Source organism: Myiozetetes cayanensis, unplaced genomic scaffold (assembly GCF_022539395.1).
Source record: "Myiozetetes cayanensis isolate MyiCay16 unplaced genomic scaffold, myiCay2020 scf10, whole genome shotgun sequence".
Lineage (NCBI taxonomy): Eukaryota > Metazoa > Chordata > Aves > Passeriformes > Tyrannidae > Myiozetetes > Myiozetetes cayanensis.
In genome coordinates this window covers 20,381,404-20,400,241 of record NW_026086605.1, presented here as the reverse complement: position 1 = coordinate 20,400,241, position 18,838 = coordinate 20,381,404, and the positions used below count along the sequence as shown (strand labels likewise).

Below are 18,838 nucleotides of genomic sequence, written 5' to 3'. Positions count from 1 at the left end.
AAAGCTCCAGATATAATAGAACAGATTTATAAAAGGCCTTTAGAAAGTATTTTCTGAGTGCTTATTCTTACCTTTTGGCTCCCAACTAATATTAAAATTCTGGTCTGAACTAACTTTGGTGGAAAAGGATAATTTTTCTAGGGGGACTTAAATAAAATGGCAGGATGTAACCATCTCTCTGGGATGATACTTTTCTTAGAGAGAAGTCACAGTAAGGCATGCACTATGTTGGACACTGAATGACAGGGTAAGTTTTATAAGCAGGGAATAATAATGTGGTTACCATCTGGGAAACTACTGAAGATGCACAGCCACAGACCACTCCTCATGGTTGGAAAATTCAAATTCCCGTCACTTGCGGTTTTATTTTTGCCCAGCTCAGAGAGGGACCTGCCAAACCCCGGAGCACCACAAATGGTTTCAAAAGTGGAAAGGTGTTCAGAAGACCTCGCCTTGAGGGCCCAACTTCTAGGCAGCAAGAGGAGGAGAGAGAAAATGCATGGCTAAAATCAGCCCAGACACATTCAGCTTGGCCAAAGCCTCCAGCAGTGGGATTTACCCAGAGCTTAAAGCAGTTCTCTGCGACTTTGTCACTGGAGTGTAGGTACAAACAAACAGTAGCTGGGACAAAAGGAGGCAACACACATTTTATTAGTAAAAAGTTAATCGGCTTAAAGTGTGCAACTAAATAAGCAAAGCTTACATTAAAGTGACCCACCAAGAAAAGACGCCATGGAAATAAAGTTATAGGAAATACAATATAGTCTCTATGTTCTTTTGTAATCCAGAACGATAAATATTCATGATTCTGGGTTAATGGGGTACACAGCTCTCAGACACCACAATAGTTTTTTGTTTATTCTCAAGACCATGAACTTTGGAACCATGAACCTGAATTTCAGGACTCTGTATTCATGCATGTTAGCAAAATTCTCGGCAAGGCAGGGGGATAGAGACAACGCCAGGACCGGCTTGTGACAGTGTAACGGAGTTTGCTGCCGTTTTTGATAATGAGTAACAAGAGCTCCAGGATGCACAGATGATTTATCCATCATCCTCTCTGCCTCAGCACCAGCAAAACGAGGCAGAGAAGAGGCACCACCTGCAACATAACTCCATCCTTCACCTCTAGCCCCTTCAGGACATGGCTCATTCCAGAGTTTCTCTCTCCAGAGTACAATGGCATCCTCAGGCCAGCCCTAAAGGAAGCAGCAGCTGATGGCATCGCACAGCAGCACCACGGAGCAGAGGAGAGGTACTTCCCATGTAAGAAGTGGAAGACCTGCATGCCCCTAAACACAATCCCTTGAGGCTTCACATTAACTGGAAGGACACTTTGGCATTCTGAAAACAGTCCTGCAGGGAGAGGTTGTTAAGATCCAGCCCTTCATTCACACCAGAGAGCAAACGTCATTCCAAAGCATATTTTCAGGAGTCACAAGGCCCCCTAGCCAGCCCTGCATCCAGTTGCTCCTTTGATGGTGCCACCTTCTGGTGACAGCAAATTACCAGCCTTCCCAATTCTGCTATGAGACCTTCCAACATCTCTACTCCAACTTGCATAAATATGTACAGATTTCCATTCCCCCTTTCAGGGTATGTCAGGAGCCTCTGCGGTTAATGAAGGACATGAAGAAACTTCAAAAACAAACAAATAAGAAACTCCAAAACAAAACCCAGCAACAAACAAACAAAAACCAAACACCTAAACAAAAACCACCACGTATAAACTCAAAGTTCAAAACCTTGAAAGCGATAAGAGGAAAACAACTTTAAATGCTTGATCAAATGCATTTTAAGACATTTGAGCTTGTTGTGGTTTTTTCCTCATATCTGCTCACAACTAAAAGCAAAGACTATGAACCAGTAAGGTCTTCAGGAGGTTTCTAGTATATCCAACACACCAAAGTATCCACCCTCTCTACCTATAAAACCTTCCCATTAGCTTTTCCCTCTTTTCCTACATAATGTAGTGAACCATGAAAGCAAGCCTTTAAACAGTCTGGTACCAAAGAGCGTGTCTTGCTGAGAGCTGGGAGCACAGCTCTCCACACTGCACCACTGTGGATCTGTCTGCTTGGTCTGCAAACAGAGCTCATACCCCTTCACAGACCCCTCGGGGTTTAATTGCCTGTTTTAGGGAAAGTGAAGCCTAGGATTTATAAATAAATTGGATCTGTTCTTCGTGCATCTTCCTTTAGAACAATCTAGATGACAACCCTTGCCACAGCAACCTCTGTTTCTCCTTTGGGCAGAGCTCATCATTGTGATTGGCTGAACCTCACCAGCACTTAGGACAGGCAGTGCAAAGGCCAGATACTGCTTCAGAATACACCTCCTTGTAACAATACAGAAGTCTAAGAGAAACAACAATGCTCCCCTAGATTTTCAGCATTTGATGCTTCAATTGCATCAAAGGAGGAATTTAGCAAGAGCCACGAAAGTTGAGAATTTAATACAAAAGTTGAAAGTGTACTTTGGAAGAAAAACTATTTCTCCAGCTACTGAAATATCTGCCTTGAATCATAGAAAGGCTCTCTATAATAATCAAATACATTAGTAAACAGCAACATTCTTCTCAAAATCAAGGTATCTTCCTGAGAGCGCATGCAGTTAGCATTTAGGTTTCTAATATTTTATCTTTGCAATGGCTGCACTAGCACAGAGATGGCTGTCCAGAGGGAGAAATACACAGAAGTGCACAGTAGGAGGGGAACTGGTTGGGAAGCAAACACTTTCCCCGTTCCCTGCATGGAATTTTGCACTGAATGCTGAAACAGGGGCCATGCCCATGCTCTTCCACTCAGCTCCAAGGACATGCCTCTTCCCCTCACACTTGCCATAATGTACCTCCCTGATGACAAGCCAGTGGGACAACCCAGACCTAGCAGGTCCTTCCATATCACCACAAAAGCATGGGCATCCAGCCACTGCCACAACCCAGGAGGACAGAAAGAGCAGGCACATATGATGGTTTGAGGGTCTCCATTTCATGCATGCTTGTAAACCACATGGCAAATACATCACACCTCTGCCAGGAGATGAGGGATTGTACAATGGGCAAAGAGAGCAAAAGACAGAAAATGTTCTTTTCAGCATCAAAACAAAAGAGGGCAGCCAGGAGGTTTTATTCCTCATGTCAACATCCTATTACCAACCAGCAGTTTGCCTTGACAACAAAGCTTTCCAAGAAAAGGCAGAGACTTGGGCACTTGAGCAATGGCCTTAGGAGACCAGCTCTTTGCCCAGGAAACAGCAAAAAAACCCAAAACAAAACAAAACAACAAAAAAAAAAAAAAAAAAAAAAAAAAAAAAAAAAAGAAAAAAGAAAAAACCAACACCCAACCAGCATATCACATATCACCTTCCTACTGAAGCATGACAAAGAGGAGAATATATGGCAGAAGAGGCCAACAAGGGGAAAAACAGAAATCAATAGGATCTAACAGAGCGTGACGGAAAATCACTTCCCCCATAAAAAGAGGTTACTTACCAGGTTAATGAATCTTTTCTGTTCTGTACTTAGACACCCAGGAAATGGAAGGGGTCACAGGAGCAGTGTGGGTGGGAATGCAATCCCTAGAACATGCTTTCAAGAACAATCAAAGGTTAGAGATTAAATCCAGGCAGCGGTCAACTGCACAACACATCAGCAGCTTGATACAGGGGCCAGCTGCAGCTCAGAGCCTCACTGAGCAAAACACACTTCCAACATCAACAGCATAGCAAATAACAGGCCTCTATTCCAGGGCAAAACCAGACTGGCAGGCCATCCCTACCCCCTTAAAGGGTCAGCCCTAAAAGCCAGAGCATCTCTGCCTGCCCGGGTCAGCAGTACCAGCACAGATGAAACAAAATAGTCTATGTGTCTCTGATGTGAGTAACTGCAATAGAAACACAGAAAACAGACTGCACCAGAAATCACAATGTGCAAATAACTCAGAAAGCTCTGGGATCAGTGGCCAAAACTTCTCAAAAGTCACTCTTATATAAAGAGCTGTGCCTTAACTTTGTTGGGAACACACAGGCAGACAAACCAACAAAGAAGCATCTGGCAGGGTACAAGCTCTGGTGATCACAGAAGGCTGAACTAGACCTCTGGAATATCCAATGCATCCAAAGCCAGATGCATACAACTTTGAACTGCAGTTTCTTCTGACTGGAGCCCTATTGACAGGCCCCATAAAAGAAGCACAGACTCTTGTTGCTTTATCACTCCCCTGCCCACTTCTAATTTGAGCCACTGACAATAAGCAACCCAAGGAATAGATCTACTTAGGTCCAAGGCACTCAGTGAAGAAAATACAGGTGCAAGACTTCCATCCCTTTTCAAAGGCACTGAACTCGTAGGTCACTATATTACATTCCCCCACTGCCTGCAAGAATCATTTACCAATGAATGTTTCTCAGCCTGGGGCCTCTTGACTCCAGCATAGCTCAAACACCTCTGCCACACAGCCCTTGTACAAGCTCCTCTTACAGCAGTTGTCTTGTTTGCTACCCACTGCCCAATTTCTGTCACAGAAATTGTTGTCACAGACATGGATAATACAGCCAGAAATCCCCTTTGTTACTCCTATTTGATGTGGTCGTAGAGCAGACTCATTGCACAGGGTAGCAGTTTGAGTCAGAGTTCCATGTCACATCATTTGCCTGAGAAACTATATCACAAGCTCCAAAGCAGACCTAATGCTGGCATTTCTGTGAGAGTGTGTTGACTTTGCAAGTCTGGTGAGTTTAAGGATTTTTATATCTGAGGAATTTCAAAGCAAAAACAATACCTTACTGAACCAATACCTTCATCACACAGCATCCTGCCAACACACGCAGCATTGTGGGCAGACCTCCACTTCCACAGCAGATGTCTGCCCCCGGAGCAGGGACAGGCCCTTCTGCCACATACAGCCACTGTAAGTGGGAAGCAGGGCACAGTTTGTAATTACATCTCCTTCAAAGTCAGCTCTCTGAAATGAGCACCTGAAATTCTCACCTGAAATTCAGCATGCAAAATGCCAGACAAAACAGCCAATTTTGTCCAAGTTCTGAGCAATTGAAAGCACTGCTGATTAGGCAATGCTATTTGCAGGCAATCCTATTTAAGTTCACAGTCACACTGACAAAGAGTGTGACACTGGGAAGACCTACAGCTATGACATGAAGAGTGGAGAAAGGAAATTCTCAGCACCCAGTACTGTATCAACCAGCTTCTTCTAAATAAAGAGACTGAGGGATTCAACTGTACTCCAACACCAGCTTTCAACAGGAAGAGAGAAAGCACTCAGCAAACTTGAACTTCTGTCTTTTAACACAGTGGTATGGTTTGCTCTGCAAACAGCTTTGGGGTTTGTGGATGGAGAAGTTTAACAGATGCTTTTTGCTTGAGTGCTGACATTTACATGAACACAAAATGACTTGAGGGGATGTGAATTTCCATTTGGATCCAAAGCTGATCTGACTCATGGACCAGCAGCAGCTGCAGGTCTCTGACTATTTGTACCACTCAAACCAGAGGCTCGAGAAACCAAGATTTACCAATGCCTCAGATTTCCTGTGGGCTTACTTCTCATCATGCAGTTAGAGACTTCTCTCCATTACAAGCCAGGCTGACACAAACTGGCCAAGAAAGAACAATCAATCATTGAGAGTTCTTTAATCAAGGGCTTCCTTGCACATTTAAGCAGTTTCTATTGGCAGGGAACCTTCCTGTGCAGGAAGTGCTAGAGCGGGTCTGAACATCAAAGTACAGGTGCCCTTGGAGATCAGCATTTCTGGGAGCTCAGCTACAACAAAGAAGAAAAAAAAAAAAAAAGAAAAAAAACCACCACAAAAACAAACCCAGAAGACCTAATAGCTGAATCAAAACAACAGCCAGTTTCTGCTCAATCATCTGTCTCTTCTGAGTACTGAAAACACATTTCAGCGCTGGTTGAAAGCAATTTTGTTGCAGATTAAGAGCTGCAATATTCACGATGCAGGAAAACCAGGTCGTTCAGTGTCAGAGGTATCTCTTTCCTTCCAAGGTTGCCCATCTCCAAACCACCATCCTGCCCTGTCAGGTCAGTGTCCCCCCAGTCCCAGCACCGCCTGCTCAGCACAGACAGCTCTGGACTCTGAGTCAGAAGCCAGCCCTACCCTTCCCCTCCTGTTCCTCAAAGGGAAGGGGAGGTGGGCACAGCAGCACACCTATTACAGCAAACAGTGCGTTGCACAGAACCAGCTGATCAAGCACAGCACAGCAGGTAGATTCACAACAGGGGCTGCTGTTGGGTTAGCAAGGACAGAAGAACCTACTGACCTCTGGGAGTTACTGCTAGGGTGGGAGAGGAGATGGAGCACCCCACAGCCTGGGGGAGAAAGCACTGCAGAACACCTGAGGCAGAAAGCAGAGATGGATCTGAGCAATCCTCCAGGCAGGGTCTGGAGAGGGCTCCAGCAAAAGGCAGATGGGGGAGCATCTGAAATGGATCGGTAGGAAACACAGAGGGAAGCAGGCAGAGAGCGCAAAGGTCTCTGCAGCAAAGGCCACAGGGAAAAAAAAAGAAGGAAAATAAAATATTAGAGAAAGCAGGCTAAAATGTATCAGTGTATGAGGCACACAGCACCGGCAATTTCCCAAGAACTAACGTGTGAGCCTGAACATGTTGCAATGGTTATCTATAGTCACACAGCTCTTCCCCAGAGTGGGGCAGCAGCGACTCACCTGGGAGACACCCACGGGCACGGTTTTAGCAGGAAGAAAGAGGTGGCTTACCAGTAAAATGCACCTACCTCTTGTGTTAGTCATCCAGCGAGGCACAGGCACACTACACAGGAGGTTAGGGCAGGAAGAGAATAAAAGCTCCAAAAGCAACTTCAAAGGTATAATGTAATTATATAAGTAGAAGGTGCCTCCAACCAAAACCCTTGGTTTTGTGGACTTTTGAGTCCTGGAAGACTTACAGCACAGTTTCTAAATGCCTTTGTCTGGGACTCTGTGACCTACTAATCTTATGCCACAGAACAGCTGAAGAAGAAGCCACCTTCATTGATCCCACCTGTGCAGGCTATGGTTAAGGGCAGACACCTGTGAACTGCACCCAGAGTACAAAGTTCAATAAAAGCTCTGGAGAAGTATCCATGACAACTCCAAAACCTCTTCCCCATCCTACAAGCCTTTTTAAGGAAACAAAACAAAACAATAAAAGTCCTCTGTCTTAAATTTGCCCATCCCTTGTTCTGTCCACTGCTAAATCCCAAAGTGAGGTATAACACTGAGGATTACACCTCATGCAGGACAAGCAGATCCAACACACCCCAAAAAAGTGTCAAAGATTAACCATGATTTAGTCAGATTCCAAGAAGATGGATGAATACTGGAAGGACTTCAGACTCAGATCTCAAGTCCCAGTGATTATGAGGTTTTGCTCTCAAATTTCCCAGGCCAGTGGCTTCTCTACTCGGGAATCTCAGGTGCAATAAAAGGGTTGGTGGTTATTATTTCTTTAAGCCACAGCCATGAGCTTATGTTTGGCCAGAATTATAATAAAAGTCACCTTAAACCTTCATTTTGAGGAGAAAGCTTCTGCTGCAGCACTACCTCACTGCAAAACACCTCCCCAATGGCAAACAGCTGCATCATTGAAGTGTGACTCCAGTAGTTTTCACCCACCTGTTTTCTGTTCCGTAACTGCTGTCACCTCCCCAAAGCAGGTAAATTAAAGACTGAACAGTCTGGTCTCTCATTCTTTCCCAGACCACCCAAAAAGACTAAGTCAACTTCCTCTTTGAGTATTTAACCCTTCCTGCAATGTACCATGAAAAAAATATAAGGGGAATGATTGCCTGTGTGACCTTTCTCCTTCTGCTATAAAAGTTTGCATCAGCTCAGTAAACAAGGAATCCACAGACTGAGTCATGTCCCAGACTCTTCTTTCAAAGCACTCCTGTAACATTGGTAGCTAAGAGAGAAAACTTTCTTTTCTGGAAGGCCACATGTCTTCTAATGTCAGGAGACCAGGATTCAGCACCCAGCACTGCCACCACCACAGTGACTGCCCTTGGGTAAGTCTATAGCTCCCACCACACCATCTACAACTCAAACCCTCCACCAAAGGCACTTGTACCTCAACCACAGCTGCACTACTGCTTTCCATGTCAGCCCAGAGGCTTCAAAGCTTTATAGAAAATTTGTAAGATGCAAATGAGATTTCTCCACAGGCTTCTATGATTCCTAAGCAAAGGGCAGGTTGGCACACACTCTGCCAGTTCTCCCAACATTGCCAAACCACACAGGACCACTTGAGAGATTGCAGGAAGGTTCTTGTCAAGAGGCAAGTGGGCTGGATCCATAGCACAGCCTGCAAAGAGCTTTCAAGTTGCCCTGCCCTGCTATGGATCTGTGCTTCCAACAGGGAAAGCAGCATCTGCATCCCACTCAAAACCCAAGCAATGTTCAAATGACCCTGACTTTACAGATCCTCTCTCCTCGTTCTCATTTGATTACCCCCTCAAGGCTTTCAGTTCCTAATAGCAAATTCCTCAGCTGCCCACAGAAATGTCTGCACCCAACTTCAGATGTCTGCACCACAGCCCCAGTGAAAATGTGCTATCTCAGAACAAAAGTCACTGTGCCTGTGCAGAGGAAGAGCTGCAAGGAAAAGACAGTGAAGCACAATTTACGTCTCTCAGGACAGGACTCAGTGTGAGACCTCTAAATGTATGGGGCATTTAGAAGCTGGTGGATCAAATCAGCAGGTGGAACAGGAACACGGATGCACAGGAACACCTTGTGATTGGACAAGCAGTATCCACACTTGAAGGAGCAGTGGCTTGCAGGAAAAGATGTACTATCATTGCCAAGCCACTTCTCTAATAACTTTTCTAGTTATAGTATGAAAAAAAAGGAGATATGGGACCACTACTCAGTTGGTGCTCGCTCATACCTCTTGCCTCACTTCTTCCCCTTCTGAGCTCACATCGTAAGTACTCCACAAAATCCTTAGGGAGTAACTCCCTTTCTAGGGGCTATCTTCCTGCCAGAGCCCTGCTCTGTTTTGTAGTCTCCCCAGGCCAGGCTCTGCCCGCTCAGAGCACTGCAAGCAAAAGCCATCGAGAGATCAAAGTCTCATAGAAAGAAACAGAGCTTGCTTGCAAGGCTCATTTGTACCTATATGCAATTCCTCCTTGGTCTGGCTTTCCTCAGCAACACGAACCCTCCTGAAGGGCTCTTGAGACGTGCACAAGCAGCAGGAGCCCAAGACCCTTTTGGCCTGTGCCTCAGGAGCATATGGCTGGGCAGGCAGCTCTGCCAGTCTCCTAACACAAAGACATGCACAGAGAAAGACTGCATTTGGCCTGGGAGTCAAGACATGTGGGTTGGCCTGTGTCTGGACTCAGTCAGCCTGTAGTCAAGACATGTCACACCAGAATAAACTGCCCAGAGCAGAGAGAAGTGGGACTCCAACACAGAACACCCTCAATTGACCCTGGAAGGCAAGCTACTGGGAGAAACATCAGGCCTTGGAAAGCAACACTGCACCTCCAGCTCACAAAGGGCGGGAGGTACGATGCTAGGAGCCAAAGTACCCAGGAACCAAGATGCTGAGATCAAACTGCAATTCTTTCTCCTCCCCTGCTGATTTGGCAAGTGGCAAAGAGCCTCAGGGCTTTGAGCTGGAGGGAAGGGGTCATCGAGCCTGTACACATTCAGTTACTCAGTGCCCAGCTCTCCTTCCTATTTACACCTCCCACCTCCCCTTGTTGACATAACTTGGACGATATCATCCCCAGAGGTCACTTTGAACCTCAAGGATTCTGCTCTTCACCTCAAATTAAAGTTTGTATAAGCTCGCACCAAAATAACTACTAGAACAAATTACAGCCTATTTAATTCCTTTGGTTCCAGTTTGCCTGAGGAGCCCCAGAAGGACATGCTTGTTTTGTTTAGAAGGCATCCATAGTTCCTCCTGCTGCCTGCCTGTCACGCAGCCTCACTCAGACCTGCACACTGGGCAGGGTATCCTTAATTGGATCCCCTGAGCAGCAGATCCATCCAAAGCACATGTCAGGCTTATGACATTTTTCCATCTATTACAGAGCAGATCTGGGCAGAACCTTTGTACCGTTCCATTTGCAAAGCTCCAGTGACCTGCTGCAACGCTCAGCAAAACCCACCTCAGAGTCAGCACTGCCACCTTCCCTGGCAACTCAGCCTGACAGTGCAGCCCCGTCTCAGATGCCCTTTGATCAGCTGTTCAGGAATCTACACCTTTCTTTCTGCCCTATAAAAAGGCAGGAAAGCAGCCACATTAGGAAAAGAAAATCCTGGTTGGCTGGAGTTAAGAGCTTGAGCAGCAGTGGAGTGACAGTCCATCAGCTGAGCCCTGGTGACTGGGCATGTGTTGATACCAATACCTCAGTGGTTGCAGTGATTTAGGAGGTTACTGCCCTGTGCTGTCCCTCCTGCCTTGCTGCAGGAGACCATTATATCCTTTGCTAATGCAACAGAGAAGAGCATGTTCCAGGCTTTTCACTCCTAGTCTAGCAGATCAACCATCGCCAGTCTGCACTCAACCTCAGGGCATGAGCTGCAGGGGTGAGGAACTGCCAAGCTTTCATGTCATAACCTGCCAGTTCTACATCCATCACAGCCTCTGGGTCAGAGCCATTAGCCCACAGGAAAAAAAAAAATAAATGTAAAGCACTATAGTTTTAACAGCTTTGGAAATCATGTAAGTTTTTTGTCTTTGCAATGGGCTAAGAGCCTGCATTCAATCTGCAGCCACAAGACCATGCACAGAAGCCTGTGCCTGCAGCAGTGATGGAAACATCACCAAAAGTCTCACAGTTCCAACTCTGTTTCCACAGATCAGCAAAAACTCTCCCTCACAAAACATACTGGGCACCTGAGCTTTTCACAGTAGGTCTGCACCCACTGCCCTCTCTCCAGTCATGCTTCTCGACAGATACTGACACTGTCCCACGAGTAAAAGAACTCGGGCCCAAGAAAGTTAAGAAAACTTGTCACAATTATAGCTCATCAGGAATAGAGTGTGACAGACTTCCCAAATAGACATTACACAACAGCCCTGACAGGCCCTCTTGGAGGGACAACTCCATTAATGGTGTCTTCACCTTGTCTCACTTGCAGAAACAGATCTCTTCACTTATTAATCTTAGCTGAACTAACCCTTTGAGGCGTTTGCAGCAGGGAACACCTGCCTAGCTCCACTGATAGTCTAGGATTGGAAGAGGAAAAAGGCTGTGAATGCAACGCAGGGTCTAACACAGGTCCACATGGTACAAGTCTTGTTTGGTTTGTCTTGGGGTCACTTTAAAAACTGGAACCATTCAGTGCACAGAAATAGGTACATGGCATGTAAGGAGTGTCCTGTTCCTTAAGTGCTCTGCACTTTAGGTTGATACAGCCACATGGAGAGAAACTGGATCAGAGAGCCTGGAAGCACAGCCAGTCAGGACAGACTGAAAGAACCAGAGTCTCTTTCTTCCACAGAAAATACGACTGAAACTTGAGAAAGCCAGTAACAGTGCTCACCGGTACAGGAGGCTGCAGCAAAGCAGTGTCCTCCACACGCACACAGACTGGGTGAGAAAGGCAGGCTCAAACTACAGTGCTGGAGCCTCAGGTCAGACAACAAGGAAGCCAAAGCAATCCTGGGCTAGGCTGCCTGGCAGCCCCCACCACAGACAGCTGTGTGCCAACACCATCAGAAACACCAGCCCGGTCCTGAGTTCCAGAAAAGGAACCACCTGTGTGACCTCCACAGGTCTTGTTCATTCCTCCCTTTCTATCAAAAAGAAATGATTGGAAAAGCATGAGAAGCAAACAGTAAGAAGTCAGAAAATAAAGATCATTTCTGCCATTGATCCCGCCTGAATTGAATTAACAGGAATAACACACAAAATTTTTCTGCCCACCAAGAGAGGAAGTGTTGATATACAACAAAGGGAGGCTGTTGTTGGCAGTCCACGGTCTTCTCTGTGTGCATGCAGAAGCAAGAGGGAAAGTGCTTGGGAAAGGAGGGGTACTTCAGGAGGAAAAAAAAATGGGTCCTGCAGCAAAGGCAGGTAAATGGAAGGTTGAGAAGATACTTTTTTTTCCCTCTTCTGCCACAGGTTCCCTGTCAGATGTAGGGAAATCAAATAAAGTAAATGTTCTCTATGTGGTCCTTAAAAGAGCATTCCTCATCCTTCGCATACTTGACCTGACAGCAACACCCAAGAGTCACAAGTGCAAGTGAGGCACACCAGAGATGCTGCTATAATTTGGAGGAGAAAGCAAGGAAACATTTTCAGATGGGAAGGCCAAAGCACTGTACCTGTAGCTCTCTAAATCTAAACCATAGCTGTGCCATTAACAATTAGTTCCACTGGAAAGAGAGAGATCAATTCATTACCATTTAGAAGGAGACACAAATACAGTACAGCCCAAACTATATATCAAATGACAGATGACTTGCTGATCAAGGGAATGTTTTGCACAAAAAATATTCTGTGGAGAGGACTGAGCTGAAATTTGGAAGAAAACCTACCACTCTCAGCCCACATACAAGGCCAGTTAAACTTGCTGTACTAGGTAGAGGGGTTCTGACAGACATTACCTTGGCAGAGTTCATCTCTGTGAGCAGATATGGCTGCAAGTCTCCCCAAAGCAGGCAGGACAGAGCTGATAACAAGGGAAGCTATCACCAAGGGACACTAAGGAAAAGCTAGAAGCAAATTTAGGGGGCTAAACCCTAAACCAAAGAACCAAGAACACCACACACAAAGAAACTCCTTTTTTTTGACTCCTACAATATTAAGAAAACAGGACTTTGCACAGAAGTTATTTGTAAATGGAACATGACAATCTAGGTGTCAGTTGCCAATTTCCCAGCAGAGAAGCAATTCTTAAGACCGTGACATTCTCAGATAGCTGGAACCAAAAGGAGTTACAGTTTCAGCAAGAGTACCTCCCAGTTTTCCAGTGAGAAAACCTGGGTCCACATTCCCTTTAAATTAATAGAATTCAACATAAGGGACAATGGCAGCTCTTGGAGAAATCAAATGGATAAAAAGGGTTGTAATGAGCCAGAACTAACGGAGTGCACTTTTAACAGGGGAACGAAAAACTTCAAGTGGAGCAGCTGGAGGCTTCCTGGAGAGGATGCGGCAACTCGCAGACACAGGCAGCTCTCGAGTACCTGGATCCCCCGGGATGCTGGGCTATGCCCGAGGCGGGTCGCACCAGCTCCCTGCCGCCGGGGAGCCCCGGAGAGCCCCGCCGCGCTCCCGCCGCTCCAGGGCACGCACCGCAACTTCGGGCCGGACAGAGCTCGGGACAAGTTGGAACAGCTGCCAACAGGCTGCAAAAATGCACAGGAAAAGCCAGTGGGGGCGGCGGGGGGTGTGAGGGGAGTAGAGGGGCAACCCCGAAATGCAAAACACGGCCGAGCATTTCCCTGGCTTTGCAGAGGGGATCTCGCGCGGGAGGGAGGGGGACAGGTGGGGGAACGAAGAGATGTGGGAGTTCGGGGAGATTTAAAAAAAAAAAAAAAGGCAGGCATAGCCTCTCAGCCGGGGCTGCAGCCCCCACACAACAGCGGGGCGAAGGCTGGGACCACCACAACGCTCCCGCACCGGCGGGCCGGGGAGCGGCGGGGGAGCTCGCCGGGTGCCCGCGGGGTTCGGGAAGGCACCGGGATGCCGAGACGGCTCCGGCCGGGCCGGGAGGCTCCCGCCGCCGCCAGGTGAGCCTGGACACGGTCCTGCCGGGCGGCCCCGCGGTACCGAGAAGCGCTCCGCAGGGACACCTGTCCACCACCGCCGTGCTTCCAAACTTTCTCCCGGAGTTGCAGCCAGCCCGCTTCCCTACCGGCTTTGCAAGGATCGCGGTACTCCATCAGCTCCTCCGCCGTCTCCGGCTCCCCCAGCGTTAAGGAGGCTCGCGGTCCGGCTGTCCCCGCGGCAGGTAGGATGAGCAGGGACAGCAGCAGGCGGCGGAGCGGGGCGGCCCCGCGGCCCATGTCGGCGGAGCGCTGCGGAGCGGAGCGGAGCGGAGCGGGGCGGGCGGCGCGGCTGCCCGGGGTGCGGGCACTGCGCGGCGGGAGCGGCCGCGCCGCCACCGGGGCCGCGGGGGGCGCCGCCGCTGTCACTCAACGCGCGGGCGGCCAATCAGAGCGGCGCCCGCGCCTCGGCCCCGCCCCCGGCGGGCCCCGCGGCCCCGCCCGGCCCGGGGCGCTGCGGAGCCCGAGGGCGGGGGAGCCGCTCCCGCCCGCCGCGCTCGGCGGGGAAAGCTCCGGTCACGGGTACCGCGGAAAGTAAAAATTTACAAAATATTAGTATTATAGTTAATTACTGCTGTTGTTATTATTCCCCCCAAAATAACCGGCTGCCCACTTCAGCGGCAGCTAAAGAGAATTAGCTGAGCCGCTGCCGGGAGAAACAGTATCTCGCATCGCAGCCTCCGTGTCTAAGTGGAGTTGTTAGACCATGGATGTGGGACGATGGGGAAAAAACCCGACGAACTAAAGCATGGACGAAATTAAGAAAGATGGGGCTAAACATCAGGGAGTGCGTTTATCCCTCTCGCTCGCTTTTCGTAGCAGTTTTCAAGGGCAACTGGGCTGTTTTACTGGAAATTTGGGCTTTGGGATGATCCATATACAGCAACGCCTGGGAAGTCAGGGAGATGGATCGTGTGCGAGATGCCCAGCTGCATCAAAATCTACACCGTGGTATCTGAGCTGGTGGACAGCAGCTGCCTGAGACTATACAGTATTTTGGATATCTCTAACAGCAGAGCATGGGAAACACATCGGAAAGCTACTTTTAAGGCTGCTGTCTTGTGATGGAGGTAGTTTACACAGGCAGGATGTCTCTGCTGTTTGCATAGTGACTGTAGTGAAAGGGCAGATGCCCAAAGCCCAGTCACCTCACCAGAAGCTGAAGAGGGCCAGCCAGGTGCTTTCATATAAATTCAACACTGCATAGGGCAGCCCCTGGTCTGACAAGATGTTACAGTCTGAGTCTGGAGCAACAGCTATGGGTAGATCATCTGTTCTCATGCTGCTCAGCAGATGTAGCATTGGGCAGAGACAGTACAGATGCTATACTGCTGAGCAGAGGAGAGTTGACAAGTGTACAAGCTCAGTGGGTGGCTCCTGGGGTGAACATACATCCCATAATCTTCCTGTGCCATAACCCTGCTCCTTCCGCTGAGTATTTCCAAGTTCCCACAGCAGGATCTTCAAGCAGCGTTTGCCATTACAGCATGGGCTGCAAACCCTCCCTTCTCTAAGACAGATAATAGTTTGCCATCAGCTATCCATAAATTTGTCACTTCTCTTCTAGCCTACAGCAATGAATGATAACTGAGCATAAAAAGGCACAACATGATTCAGGCATCTCCTGAGCAGCAACACAGGCTATTGCAAACTGTTCCTGACTGTTCCTCCTGCCTCTCATTTAATATTGGCTTCCCAGAAAAGATAAAGTCAGGAAAATAAAATCCTCTCTAAACCTTCACAGAGGCCAAAAGGCTGCATCAAATCCTGACACAAAGACCATGGTGAAAAGCTCTGCTAATCAAACACACTGAAGTTTTTTACAACGGGTCCAAACAAATGGAGCAGCTGGTCCAAGACCTGCATTCAGCCTCTAACATCAGTGGTTCTGGCAATAGCTGAGCTGAAGACACACTGTATTTCCTCCACTTTGTGCTTCCAAGCAGGTCCTAGAGGATCAATGGAGAAACCTGAAGGAAAGGGATCAGCAGGTGGGGAAGTCTGTGTCAGCCATGAGGGACAGTCCTAGGCTATTCCAGAGGCTGTCACTCAAAGGGTAGGAAGAGAAAACCTGCATGGGAAAGGTCTCATATTTTCACTTGAAGAGTGAAATGTCCTTTTGCTGCACCAATCTTGGCAAAATGAGGCAAAATCAGGAATAACAAGAACACATTTCAATGCATGAGTCAAGGTTGTGACGAGGACTTACTGCTAATGCTGGATGGCAAACAGCTGCCTGGTTGTGTGCTTTCCGTGATGACATTCATTCCAAACTCCCCACCCTTCCCTTCTCACTGATGGTCACCAAATTTGGGCTGTAACACCAAATAAAGCTGTTGGGATCAAGCCTGAAGAATACAGGCACTTTGAACAGGATCCCTAAGTGAAGGGCTCACACTCATGAAGATTTGAAATGCTGACCCATCCACTGATAAGTGTCCTGAACAGACACAATGAAAGGAATAGTAACTTTGGAAATCAGTCTAGCACCTGATACCTCAGAAGATTTGACAAGGGTTTTAGGTACAACTCTCAAAGACCTGAGCAGAGACCTGCACAGGGGACAGAGAAAAGACAGTCCATTCAAATTTGTAAAGGAAGAATAAGCATCAACTGCACCATGGAAGATTTAGGTTTCAGGCCAAGCTTTCTAGTGGTAAACCAGGGAAATACTAGAGCAGATTGCCAGAAGAATCAGGGAGTTTCCATCACTGTATGTTTTTGAAGAGAAACGTAGACAAACACACATCAGAACAAACTTAGTAAGGTAACTATATCCATCTCCTGAGTTTTATACTGCTCATTTCCACACTAACAACTGTTATTTTTTCTGTGTTAGGTTGCTGCTTTCTGTGATTTTGTCAGACAGTGTCCAATTTTAAACCAGAAAGCTGATCACCTCTCTGTGCTTCAGAAGAACTCCCAGCTTTTATGAGATAGGCACTCTTTTCCCTCTGTAGAGAAGGTCTTGGCAACATTACTTTCTGAGGGTATGGGAAGCTGGAAAATAAAAGCTTGAACCCTTGTAAGAGTGGTCAACACTGTGTCATCACTGTGGAGAGCTGGGCTGTCACACACTAAGAACAGTCTTTTGTCTGCATGGAAATTGCTTGCCAACTTCTCCCAGGATATCATATACGCTGGGAGTCCAACCTCTTCTGCATGCAGCAGCTCTATGACAGACATGAATGGACATACAAGAGGACATACTACAGGACTTTCAAGGAGGAAAAGAACAAAATAAAATGTGGATCCTTAATTATGCAATTAGAATGAGTCTGTGAGGGAGTTCAGAGGAATCTATCACTATTATCCACACACAAACAATAAAGTTTGAGAGACTGCCCCACTAGAGCAGTCTCTAATGCAAAAGCTGCTCAAACCTTCTAGAAATGGCTCTCAGTAACAACCATATCAGTTTGCAAGTGGCAGCCAAGACAGTGTACACAGAGCAATGACTGCTGTCTGGTGTTCAGGAGATGGGCTTACGCCATCCAGATTTGCAGGTGCCACATCAGTGCAAATAAGGAACGTTGAAAGCCCTGTGAAAAGATCTTTTTCATCTGAGCTGCTAAAACAGTCGGAGAAGTCTCATATCAGCAGTGCACCTCGTGACACCAAGAGTTAACTATCTGGAAAGAAAACAATCCATATCCATCGCTGTCAAAGGCAGCCTTTTCCTTTGCAGAATTCTCTCCTGCCCAACACATGCAAACAAAATCCACTGTCCTTTCAAGCCTCACTGAGCAAGAATGCACACAGCTCTTTCTGAATAGCATCAATGAGCAAAGCTACGTGTGAGCTACTTAGTGCTGATGGAATATCCCTGCACACATCACATCCCAAGGCCAAAACACACAAAAAGTTTGTTAGGTCTTCCACAAGACCTGCTTCTTCCCTCTTACCAACACTTGGGGTCCACCAAATCTAACAAAGTGACTGAAGCACCACTCCTGCTTGGAGCCTGTCCCACTGCTGATTCCTCAGCTTTGGCAAGTTTACAAAAACCCAAACACACCAAGCTCGTTACATCACCTATACAAGGGCAGATGGAGCTGGGGCACATCCCTCTGAACCCAAAGCATTCTTTTCTTCTTCCCTTTGCATTCCAGAACCCCTCACTTCTCCCTAAACTTCTTCCATTGCTTCTTTTTATGGTAGGAAAGAACTCCTGCTGCAGGTGTAGCCCAATGTGCTGTGCATCCCTGCCTACAGGCACCACGGGGCACTCTGCAGAACCATCACCCTCTGCCTCAGCACACCCTATCAGAGGCTCATTTACTCTGTTAGTACCATTACAGGCTTCCCAACCTCACGAAGCCTGTTCACTTTCACATCTCCTTTTTCTCTGATTTATCTAGCAGCCTATTGCTCTCAACTCCCCTTATCACTCATGGAGTTGACCACCCTTGGGACATCCCTTCTTCCCAGCTTGATCATTGTCATGGACAAATCCAAGTGATAGAATGAATATTGACCCCTTCTCTCTCTTCTTTCCATCAATCATTTTAGTCTCTCCTGAAATAGGTTGGGGGAGAGTAATTTTTTATCAAGTTTATTGCACTGTCACCCAAGAAATACCTGCCGTAAGGGTAAAATGATTTGCTATCCAAAAGGAATCTTTAAAGGTGCTGACACAGATGTGCTTAAATGAGTTCCAGAGGTTCTGAAATCTGCTGTACAGAGAACTCACTGCAGTCACAGGTACATTCACCTGTGCTTCAAAAACTCAACATATATTTAACACAGTCCTGTCATAAACAGGCAGTGACACTTAAGGAAACTAGAAGTAAGCCATGGTTGAAAAATTCCTTTTTGTTCAACAAAGTAGCAGCAGGCAGGATTTTAAGTAATCCCATATATTAAAAAGCACCAAGTATTTTTCCCATCATTACTGCATCAACTATGTGAGAAAAATCAAGCTACTTCTGGGGTGATTTTGAGCCGTACAGGCACAAGCTGTGGGAGGAAGGAGGAGAAATCTGTCTTATCTGGAAGCATGAATTTTGGCTTGACCACTTGTTCCCAAAATGAGGCATGTCAAACTGATGTTTCATTACTTCACTTAAAATCCA

The 18,838-nt window shown here is 47.0% G+C and overlaps 1 protein-coding gene across 1 annotated transcript in view; it reads right to left on the bottom strand.

The window, feature by feature from the left end:
- The window catches only part of TLL2 (tolloid like 2), an 87,503-nt gene extending 73,500 nt beyond the window's left edge, over positions 1-14,003 (bottom strand). Inside the window, exon 1 of the mRNA XM_050305322.1 lies at positions 13,853-14,003. Within this exon, the coding sequence (XP_050161279.1) occupies positions 13,853-14,003 (151 nt within the window). The remainder of the gene's footprint in view (positions 1-13,852) is intronic.
- Positions 14,004-18,838: the final 4,835 nt, after the last annotated feature.